Raw genomic sequence first — 12,609 nt, 5'->3', positions numbered from 1 at the left:
AATTGCCTTTTCTTTTTCAGTCGTTCTCTAGGCGAGGATCTATCGGAAAAAGCTTCTCTGCCCTTGCAGGGTTAGGGGTAAGGGCTGCGTACGCTCTCTAGACACCACTTGTGAAAAACTACTGAGTTTGTTGTTATTGTTAATAAAGTTTTTCGTATAAATTTATATTTTACGTCGAACATATTGAACATATAAACTCGATACCGTAACGCTGGATCCTCCACCGATGAGAAGGACAAAGTGATATTAAAGTGTCAAGCTAGTGTGTATTTAATTACTTTAATTGAATTGAACTTAGGAATTTAAAAAAGTTGAAAAATGAAGTTGTTTTTCCTTATTGCGGCTTTGTGGGATAGTAATACTACAACTACGACTTTAATATATAACATCTTCTTCTTTCCCTCACATGCCAACTTTATATTTTCTACACAATTTTTTTCAAACCTCTCCTACTTTTTTTGTATCTTTATATAGTCCCATCAACTTCTCTATCCTTTTGTATTAATCCATTCATCTCTCTCTTCCCCTCTCTCTCTCTAAACTGATTCATTTATCAATACCTTTTTGTATCAATCAATCAGTTTCTCTATTTAGAGTAAATATAAACAAATTTTAATGGATCAACACAAGATTAAAGTTGGTTTTAAGAACAACAATCAAGAAAAGGAAGAAGATTTGGACCTTAGAAGAGGTCCATGGACTGTTGAAGAAGATTTTACACTTATCAATTTTATTGCTCATCATGGTGAAGGTCGTTGGAATTCCCTTGCTCGTTGTGCTGGTAAATACTCACTCTCTTTTCCTACATATATTTGTTGATTTCTTCTGTCATCGCAGTTGAAGGCCTATAGGTCATAGGTTCGAGTCGTGGAATCAGCCCGGCCGGAAAGTCGGTAAGAATGAGAGAGCTAGCTAAAAGGCTATTCTATAACCGACTCTTGTTGTCGAGTCGAGAGGACTTGGCTGGTACCAGTCTCTAAAAGAGTTTTCTTTAAGCGAGCGGTCTTTCTATCTTTTCGGGAACTGATAATTGCATTAGGGTATGTTGGCTAAAAAATACCCTCTTGGGTGCTGCTCTTCCCCGGACCTGCATGAACACGGCATGCTTCGTGCGCCGATTAGCCTTTTAAAGTCATCATAACGTACTTTCACATATTAACTTTCATGAAAAAGATCTATTGTGATAGAATGATTGAGATTTTTTCACTTTTAATCGGAGCATCGAATTCGAGTTTTTAGAAGAAACTTCTTGATATAGGACCTTTACCATTAGTAGGTTCTTTGGAGCGATTCAGATTAATTGAGCCAGTGAATTTTGGATACTGAATAGTGAATTTTGGATACTGAATGGTTAAACTAGAAATATCTCTCTTGAGAGAAACAAATATTTCTTTATTCAAGGAAATATTCTTTTCCATTTCTTTGGTATAAATTATAAACCAATTGCTAAGAATGGATAAAAATTCATATGGATATGATTTAGTATTAGTTCTTTCCGTACAAGCAATTCTTAAAAGCAAAACAGTACCTTGTCAAATGCGATAGTGATAAAGGAAAGAAAAGGTTTCTTTTTTTTTCCTTCTTTTTTAGTTTGGGTGGTGGGGAAGTAGTAGTAATGTTGAAGTGGTATAGGTACTTTTCATCAAATACTTTTACGGGTTTTAGCCGTGAAAGTAGCCACTATCGCTTGCGTTAGGGTAAGTTGTCAACATTATACCCTTGAGATGCGACTCTTTTCCGAACTTTGCATGAATATGAAATATTTTGCACTTCGGGCTGCTTTTTTTTTTTTTTTAATGTTATGAACTTTACTATTAAACTCTAAAATGAGAATTTTAATTATTTGATTACTTGGAATTAAATAGGTCTGAAGCGAACAGGGAAAAGCTGTAGATTGAGATGGCTTAATTATCTTCGCCCTGATGTTCGACGTGGGAATATCACACTTGAAGAACAACTCTTGATTCTTGAATTGCATTCTCGTTGGGGCAATCGGTATGTTATTTTCAAACACTTATCTAACTTCTATAAACTAACATTATTGTAAATAATTTATATTAGCGTAATAATTTAACCAGTTATAATATGTATTTTTCCTGTATATTGTTAGTGTCACCATAATTGCCTGTAATTGACTTTTCAATAACATGATAATGTAAAAATCTTCACATTCTTCATTCGTCTTCTCATAGCTTTAATTAACTAAATTTATTGGTGTCAGCTAGAACATATATTAAATATGAGTTTAAATTGTATATATTAAATAAGATTACATTCATTTCGAACTACTATCTTTAAGTTTTGGATATATTTGTTTTTAGTTGTCTTAATTTGTATTTAATCAACTACTGCATCTTTCATATTGTTGCTTTTTTCTGGATTGTAGCTGGTCAAAAATTGCTCAACATTTGCCTGGAAGAACTGATAACGAGATAAAAAATTATTGGAGAACCCGAGTACAAAAGCATGCAAAACAACTCAAATGTGACGTGAACAGCAAGCAATTCAAAGACACCATGAAATATCTTTGGATGCCAAGGTTAGTCGAGAGAATTCAAGCCGCCGCCACCACTTCCGGTACGACGGTGGCCTCTTCCTCCACCACCACCTACATCCAAAACCAAGAAAATCAGCCGCCGCTACCAAACATAAGTACTATGTCTGAGGTTAATGTTCCCGTCCAACTGGTGAATAACGTTGACAAAACAAACAGTCTTAATTATTCGAGCACGATTTTCACACTGGAGAATTCAAGCGCAACAACTTCATCAGACAACTCATCTTCTGACCTCACTGATTGTTGCTACAATTTCCCTATTAACCAAAGCACTAATCAGGATTATTCTCAAGTTAATCAGATGTGTTATGGAGATCAATACTTAACTAGCCCAACTGGTTACTTTAACCCTGGTTACTTTCAAGCATTGGATCAGCAAAATTCCCAATTGATGGACGGTGGATATGGTTCAGACAATTCATGGAATATTGAAGACATGTGGTTTTTACCGCAGCAATTTAACATGTGAGGACTGTTTAAAGTGCAATCTCCTTAAACAGTACCTTAAAAAACCAGAAGAGTACGTTCGTCATATAGAAAATATAGAGTACATTTTTTATTCTTATGCAAAAAAAACATATATGATCTATGTACTTAGGTTTGTTGGAAAATTTCCACTTTCTCACTCTTTTGTAGTATCTTATAGTGACAACTTTTATTTGCTTAGCTTTATGTTTTTCTAAAAATATCTTGTTGCATAAAGGATAAATACTACTTACCAATTAGTTGGGATTAAGTTTTCGTCATGTTATTAAGTTTTATTTATGTTAAATGTTTGTTTTAAAATTTTTAATCTTGTTAGAGATTTATATGTCAGAAGAAAATAAAAATCTTCCCATGCTAGATAGAGAATCTGATTTTTTAATATTGAATTTAGACGAGCTTAAATGGAGTGAAGGCAGTAAGAATTAAGGCATATCAAAAGTTAATCATAACAATAAACGCAAATAAGATATCTAGTTTACAATTGTACTTAGTTTTTTTGTCTTTTTATTGCCTTTTTTGTGGAGTACGTAATTAAGAAACTTTTGGTGGAATTATAATAAGGGAAAAGATACAAGTGTAAAGCGAGAATTATAATGAGAGGAGCGTGCATAATTGCCTCCACTATCTTTAATAGTAAAATTTCTTTAATAGTATTTTGCTTTGAGAGCATGTATAGACTTGGACAAGTCTCTTGCATATTAAATACAGTGGATTGCTTATTTCGCCGGCAGATATAGGTTAATTGACTGAATCACATAAAATATTTTTGTTTCTTTTAGTATATTTATCTTCTCTTGTCTGATGATGAGAATTTACTTTACTAACTTTCGCTTGACACTTAATTTTTTCGATCCTAATACACAAATCGAATTGGAATACTCTTTTTCTATGGAAAGAGGAGGTGAGTAATATAAAACGTGTGTATTTGAATATTGTAGACGATAAGCTACCAAACTACGAATGGAATACTACGATGTGAAAGAGGGTGTGGACGTGTGGTGCTTGGCTTGGCGGCTAGAATCTTAATAAGCTGCGTGCCTTAAAGAGAAGCCATTAAAAGTGGTCCAAAAGTTAAAGACCGTTAATTAGCTTCCACGTATAGCCACCCTATGAAGTTCTTTCTCAACTTTAACTTTGTGTGACAAAGTTTGAAAGAAATTTAATCAACCCATTAACAAAGTAATTCAAATGTAGGCGAATTTGGTTAGAGAATGCAAAAATAATACTTCAAGATTCATAGCGTGTTCGAGGGCTTTTGTTCTTGGCAAGCAATATGTTATTATGACCCAATTTTTTTGGTTTTTAAAAAAAAAAACAGTTCGAGAAGGTTAAATTGGCCGAAATAAATTTTTAGATTCGCAGATTAGTCGACATCAAGTTTGCAAAAGGAACTAAATTCTTATTAGCGATTATTTATGATCAAGAAAATAAAATTCTGAAAACTTCTTTATCTTATTTATACTCTTCTTCAAAATCTACATATTTTATGTGATTTTTAAATTTTTATTGTCTAAAATAAATCAAAAATACTTGTATTATTGTATATTAATATATTAAGTGTAAAATAGAAAGTTTAGTAATTTGTTTTCAAAATAGGAAAATAGTATTTCTTCTTAGAATAGAAAAAAATATATATTACCATATAAAGTGAAACGGATGGAATAATAGCCACTATAGACTTCCTAGACTTGAGCACCCCAAGCCACAAGCCTTCAAAATGTCGTATTTGAGGGCAGAAATTCAAAAATAGTCAAATTTATAAGTGGTTATTTAAAAATAGTCACAGTTTCAAAAGTAATGGAATTTTAACCACTTTTCATATAAAGATAAATCTGAATAAAAATACGGTTCAAAATCCGGAAAAATACTCTAGTATAATATACTGGAATTCAAGTATAATATACTGGAACTCCAGTATATTATAATGGAGTTTCAATATAATATACTGGTCCAACATAATATACTGGAGATTGGAGCACCGATGCTCCAATCTCCAGTATATTATACTGGAACTAGGGGTGTATATGGACCGGGTTGGTTCGGCTTTTATCAAAACCAAACCAAATCAATTATATCGGTTTGGATTGGTTCGATTTTGTCGGGTTTTTCGGGTTTTTTTGTTACATGAATATTATTTCAATCTTACTTTATTAAAATTATAGATAAAGCTTTGATAAGTGAATATATGTTTAGTAAATATGGAAAAAATTGACGAACATATGATCTATTAAAATATTCTAATGAGAGAATTTTTTTAGTAACACATGATAGTTATTTTCTTAGTCGTCTAACAATAATTTTTCATTAATTTACGCTTTCAAGGTTAATACATGAGAGGATCCCAAATATTTCTACATTTTCTAAAGAAAAATCACTATAAAGTCTTAAAAATATAAATAAAATTTATATATTTATATGTCGGTTTGGTTCGAGTTTTTTTACTCAATACCAAACCAAGTCAAACCAAACCTAGTCGGATTTTTTAATCGGTTTGGTTTGGTTTTTCCGGTTCGGTTTGAACATCCCTAACTGGAACTTTCCGCATGTTAGAGTTCCAGCATAATATGTTGGAAGTTCATACACAGATGCACCGATCTCCCAGTATATTATGCTGGAACTTTCCGTGTTGCAACAAAATAGTGGCTATTTTTTAATGACTTTGCAAACGCTGGCTATTTTTGAATGACCAGTCTGAAAACTGGCTAGCCCATACTATTTTTACGTATTTGAGTTCTGTCATTTGGTTTTTATTTTGTCAATACATGTTCTTCTCTCCAGACGGCGGAGATCGGACCATCCGTCGTCAATGCATAAAAAATAAACTCGTCTGTCAATAAGTTCTGATCTAAATGGTAACGAGTCATAGTAACACATTTATCTAGCAGAGGACCACTGCAGTAATGTCTTTATTGGTAGGTTACCATCCATCAAAATTCAACAAATCTTTTGCTTATAAGTACTTTACAGCTTCAACCTTTTCTACTATTGAAAAGGACATGAAAAGTTTTGTCATAATTGAACAGTTGTATTGGTCCTTCACGATTAGAATCAGTTTTTAGTCCCACTGTAAATAATAGAGCAGTTCGAAACATAAAGTAATTCGCATTCACATATGATTCGGAGAAGGGTCACACCCGAAGCAATGTGATGTAGACAATATATACCCTGATGTAAGTATCAGTAATTAATTCCACGCCACGAACCCGTAACCTATAAGTTACACGGAGACAACTTTAACATTGCTCCGAAGTTCCCTTTCTCTCTAATCCAATTGTGAACATTCTGATATTGATATTTGGTGTGCTTGTGTTTATCTCGGTGGGAGTTCAATTTGGGAGATGAAAGAGGAACAAGACTTTTCCTAGTTGACATTTTGACATTTAGTTTGAATATCCTTTCCTCTATCACATAATCCACTTAAGAAATTTTTGGTGTAACTATGTATCTTGGTAGCAATAGTTAATTTGATGCTCAAGTCATTGACGCTTTGACTAATGAGCCTTGTGTGGCCTCGGGGCGGAACAAGGGCGGCCAAAGGAGGTTCATTCGAACTCCTTTCGCCAAAAAATTATACAGTATATATATATAAGTGTGTTATTGAATCCCCATAATTTGTTCTCGTATTTATTTATTTTTATTTTTTGAATTCCTTTAATGAAAATTCGGGTTCCCTCCCTGTTTGTGGCTTTATCCTTTTAAAATACGATGCCATCTTCACTTGTAAGAAGTTGAAATTTTTTCTTTATAAAGAACATCTATATCAATTATCAATATCCTATGTTATTTAATTAGTGTATCCCGAGCTAATAAAGCTGTGTATAAAATGGATTACTACTTGCATGCTTGCAAAATTCAAGACTCATTGTCAACTTGAGTGCTATCGTAGTAAGCATATACATAGACTACTCATTATTTATCTTTAAACATCTTATACTTAAAAGAAATTCACAATATATATAATTGAAACAGTAAGGATATATTTTTAAAGAAAAATTAAATAAGAGACGACTTCTTGCTTTTTCTAAAACGTCAAATATTTTGAAATAAGTTTACTTTGCTAAAATAACTAATAATAGAATAATAATAATAATAATAATAATAATAATAATAATAATAATAATAATAATAATAATAATAATAATAATAAAATGAGGAGGTAGAGGATGAAGCCGAGTGGGTCACATTACACCATTCCTTTATTTCTTAAAGAAGAATTAACCTAAATAGTCATTCATCATATCATTTATCGTCAGCGGATATATAATATATGCATGATCCATGTTTAATATATGTATAACTGTGTATAATCTATTACTAAATAAAGGACAGCCCGGTACACAAAGTATTTTGTATTCACGCAGGAATCGAAGAAGGCCGCACCTTTAGGGGTGTGATATAGACACCATACTCTAATGAAAATATTAGTGGTTGCTTTCACGATTCGGACAAAGATGGAAAGAGCACATGAAATCAGGTGCATATTTATCATTTATTTTTGAACCATTTTAAGTTTGTAGAATGTGACTCTTTCTTATTGTTCTTTCCTTTTTGCTCACATATCATTGCGCGAAGGTATTGTAGAAAAGGAGATTAATTACTTCGTTAAACCTATTTGTTATTCAAACCCTCTGAGCCATATACTTCTAATAAGGATAATAAAAGATCTTTGTTGTCATCACTTTCTAACTTTTAGAACATTATGGTCTTTCTTGTTTCACATAGAATACTTTTCCAACCCGTAATAAATTTGGGAAATCCTCATTTGCATTCCTCTTCAAGAAAAAATATGTGATTATCATTGACTCCAAGAGTTTCAATCAAACTCTTTGATCAAGGATTTAATTAATTGAGTATTTAATAACTTTGAAATGTTGCATTTAGGAATTGTTTGGTAGGATGTATTAGGGAAATATATATATAACAACAACAATCTCAGTATAACCCTATAAGTGAAATCTGGGGAAGGTAGAAGTACACAGACCTTACCCCTACCTTCAAGAAGGCTGAAAGGTTGTTTCCGGAAGACCATTGGCTTAGGAAAAATAAAAGAAGGGCAGCAGCAAGCAAGAACACCAATTAATTAGAAACCGAAGCAAAAAAAACAAAGATACAAAACTAAAACTGAGTATTGTAATCAGAAGGCCGGAATAAAAACAACGACAAGTAAACACAGGAGTCAAGGAATACGAAAATACATAAATAATGCTAACTCATATACTAAAGCTACTGTTACAGACAAGGACAACACTAGGCGACTTATCCTAATCCTTTACCTTTATCCTCAACCTCCACACCTTTCTATCCATGGTCATGTCCTGAGTGAGCTGGAGCAATGCCATATCTTGTCTAATCACCTCTCCCCAATACTTCTTCAGCCTACCTTTACTTCTCCTTATGCCCTCCAGGGCCAACCTCTCATACTTTCTCACCGATGCATCTATGCCTCTTCTCTTCACATGCCTGAATCATTTAAGTCTCGCCTCCCATCTTGTCCTCAACAGGGGCCACACCCACCTTGTCCCATATAACTTCATTTCTAATTCTATCTAGCCTGGTATGCCCGCAAATCCATCTCAACCGCATTTTAGCCAACTTCATCTTCTGGACATGAGAATTCTTGACTGACCAGCACTCTACCCCATGGGTACTCTTAATCCCTTTTGGTAGCATAAATATTTGTCTAACTAATACGTCATATTCAGTACTATTCTTATACATAGAAAACCATGGCATTAGTAATACCATAATTTTTAATACATGAATAATCATGTATAAAGACTGAATTGCAATGAGAAAAATTTTTCCAGATCCTTTCTAAAGAATGTGGAGTGTATCTTTGTAAATAAATAATTAAAAGAAAAATTATACAATGCATGTTATTTTTAATACACCAAACTAAACAGTCGATAAGAAATAATTCCATTATAACTAATCTCAGCATAACTAATTCTAGCATTACTAATCCTAGCATCACTAAAACGTAATACACACTATTCAGTACTATTATTATACCTCCTACCAAGCAACCCATTAGGATTAGAGTTTGTCTAAGATTTATTACATTGATTAAGCTCTCAAACTTACCACTATCCAGAAAACAAAAAGAGAGGGGGAAAAACGAGGAAAAGGAAAACATAGGGTATTTTTCGTATTTGTCACGACCTAAAGTCCCCTAGTCATGATGGCACCAACCCAATTCGCTAGGTAATCCAATTAATAACTATCCAATTTCAATAATGTTAACAAGTCCATTTAACGGAATAAGTTATTTGGATCTATTACATTTGCCAAGGACTGATAGTACAAATCGTGAGCTTCTAAGAATAGAGTTTACAAAGCTGACATGAAAAGAATACATCTTCTGTTTGAATAGTCCATAAACAGAGTACCGTGAACAAGAGGCAGCTACAGCAGGAACGCAGGTATGACTTCAAATCTAGCAACCATCGAATGCAGCAATATTGGCATCCAGAATCTGCACATAATGTGCAGGAAGTACAGTATGAGTATAACCGACCCCATGTACTCAAAAAGTAACAAATCTAACCTCAGGTTGAAAGCAGTGACGAGCTGGAATATAGGTCGGGTCCAGCACAAATAATCAATAGCAGTTCATACAACGTAGAGCATATAAACAAGAAAATAATTTCAGAGATAAAAAAATGTTCAGTTTTAGCACAATTTTCTGAAAATTGTTCCGCTTTTCAAGAATAACAATGAAAATCCAAATTCTTTATCGAAATCATCGAAAAATTTTGAGATAGTTTGAAACCTGTAGTTTTCCTGATAAATCCTTTCCATAGTAAATAAAAAATATTTTATTCCTTTCCAAATAACAAGTGTAAAATACAACTCTATGCCCACATATCAATGTTTGTAAAAAGTCACGAATGATGTGATACCGTACAACATGAGAAAAATGCGTCTTTATGCATGTATGTCATATATGTATGCCAATGTCATGTATCTCATAGATGAATCATGTACTCACACTCTCAGAGTACTCAACCTCACTGTATCACACTTTTTACTCATCATACTCAACCACTCGGTACTGTATATATGGCCCATGCGGCCCAAGGAAGATCCATCTCAGAATATATATACATCACTGACTACAAGCCACCCAGTACTGAGGAAACAGGCCAATCCAGCCTCATGGAGAAGATCCATCTCCATACCAAGGGAAGATCCATCCCTGAATATAACTCACTGGGGGTGTGCAGACTCCGGAGAGGCTCCTTCAGCCCAAGCTCTATAACAAGCCAACCATGGCATAAATCAATCAGGCCCTCGGCCTTACTCAATAATCAATAAAATATGTTGCGGCATGCAGCCCGATCCCATAACAGTCACTCATAATCAGGCTCTCGGCCTCACTTAGTCATCAATCTCTCTAGTCTTACCCACGGGCTCACAATGTCATGAAAACTTACCCGGAACAATAATATGTTGTATTGATAAGTAACAACTGAGACTGAGATATGATATGAATTCATGAATGTGACTGAGTACGAAATATCAATGAATTCAATGAGATGACAGCAAGAAACGACCATTATGGGTCCCAACAATATCAGCATAAAGCCTAAACATGATATCTGGCATGATGTACAGCTCATTTATTTTATCACATGGTGAAAACATAGATATCAATAAAATAGGGCTATTATTCAGTGCCCTGGAAACAACAGTCACAACTCACAAGGTGCACGCCCACACGCCCGCCACCTAGCATATGTGTCACCTCAACACCAATCACATAACACGTAATTCGGGGTTTCATACCCTCAGCACTAAGTTTAGAAGAGTTACTTATCTTAAACAAGCCAATTTCGATACCGAGCAAGCCAAGCGATGCTCCAAGAATGCCATCACGCGCGTTTCGACCTCCGAATGGCTCGAAACTAATAAAAAACAACTCAAATACATCAAACAATGCTAAAGGAACCAATCCTAATCGAAAAAGGTCGAATCTTTAATCAAAATCCCAAAATCGGCCAAAAAGTCCAACCCAGGTCCGCACCTCGGAACCCGATAAAACTTACAAAATCTGTCAACCTATTCAATTACGAGTTCAACCATACTAGTTTCACTCAAATCCGACTCCGAATCAGTGTTCAAAACTAAAAATATTCATATTATGAAAAACTCCCAATTTCTTCTTTAATATTCATCAACCAAAAGCTAAAATCGAAGATAGATTCACCAAATATAACCAAAACCGAGTAGAGAACACTTAGTTCAATTCATATGCTAAAATCGCCTCGAAAATTGCCCCATTCCGAGCTCCCCAACTCAAAATATGTTAAATGAACAAAACCCTTATTTTAATACTGTGTTGCCTCGTTTCTTATGCCAAAAACATTTCGAAACTCATTTTTGATGCCTCCAATGGATTCCTTGTGAAATTTTAGTTAAGTTAGGCTCTTGAATCAATCCATATGATCTTATATTGAAGGAGATATATTGGTTTCAATATTTAGAAATAGTGTAGATTTTTAAATACGCAACAGTGGCAATTTCATAATTAATATGAAAAAATCTGGCAACCCAATTCTTAGTAAAATGACCATAAAATCCTCATACGATGTCCAAGTTTGACGATTTTTTTGCTACGATTCCGTAATTACGATATGATCTAATACTTCAATCAAAACCGAAATCAAAGCTCATTTGTTCAATGTGGTACCATTTATGCTTGAAGAAACGACACCAGAACATAAGAAAAATGAGCGCAAGACAGCCCAAACCTATCCGAAACTCACCCGAGCCCTTCGGCACCACGTACAAACATACCAACAAGTCCCATAATATAATACGGACCTACTCGAGGCCTCAAATCATGTATAACAACATCGAAACGATGAAACGCACCTCAAATCAAACTTAATGAATTTTCGAACTTTCAACTTCCAAAACTCACGCCGAAACATATCAAATCATCTCAGAATGAACTCAAATTCTTGCACACAAGTCCCAATACATCATACGGAGCTACTCGTGCCCCAAAACTACCGAGCAAAATGTAAATACTCAAAATGACCGGTTGAATCGTTACAATATTAATTACAATATAGCAACAAACAAAAAAACGTGAAACTTATTTTGCATGTTCAACGGCAAAAATAGAATTATGGTTGTCAGCAGCAAAAACGGCCAAACGTTGGTAAATATTGTCCTAATATAAGTACATTATACGTTTATGCTGAAGGGTATTAATCAACTAATTATACCTCAATTCAAACGCAAATATATTAAGAGTCCGTTTGGACATACAAATTTTTTGCTTGTTTTCATTTTTTTTTTTGAAAACAATATTTGGTTATCTCATTCTTACCAATTTTTCCTTTTTCACTTGAAAATTCATTTTCAAATTTGATAATCAGTTTTTAATTGAAAATGAGAATTTGCTAGTTTTTAGTTTTACAAATTTACCCTATATTTTTAAAATTTATACAATGACCCTATTGGTTTTTCATCTTTAGCAGATACATCTTTGGTGACAGATGGTGAAACATCAGTCCTAGTTGATACTTGAACTATGCCTACCGGAAATTTAGTTA

At 33.9% G+C, this 12,609-nt stretch overlaps 1 protein-coding gene across 1 annotated transcript; it reads left to right on the top strand.

The window, feature by feature from the left end:
- The first annotated feature begins 494 nt into the window (after positions 1–494).
- LOC107772472 (transcription factor MYB78-like) lies at positions 495–3,223 on the top strand. The gene is made up of 3 exons (XM_016591978.2): positions 495–781; positions 1,866–1,995; positions 2,387–3,223. Exons 1-3 carry the CDS (start codon positions 616–618, stop codon positions 3,024–3,026), a joined length of 936 nt encoding a protein of 311 aa, XP_016447464.1. The 5' UTR covers positions 495–615; the 3' UTR covers positions 3,027–3,223.
- The last annotated feature ends 9,386 nt before the right edge of the window (positions 3,224–12,609 follow it).

Source organism: Nicotiana tabacum, chromosome 11 (assembly GCF_000715075.1).
Source record: "Nicotiana tabacum cultivar K326 chromosome 11, ASM71507v2, whole genome shotgun sequence".
NCBI lineage: Eukaryota > Viridiplantae > Streptophyta > Magnoliopsida > Solanales > Solanaceae > Nicotiana > Nicotiana tabacum.
This window is presented reverse-complemented; position numbering and strand designations above follow the sequence as displayed.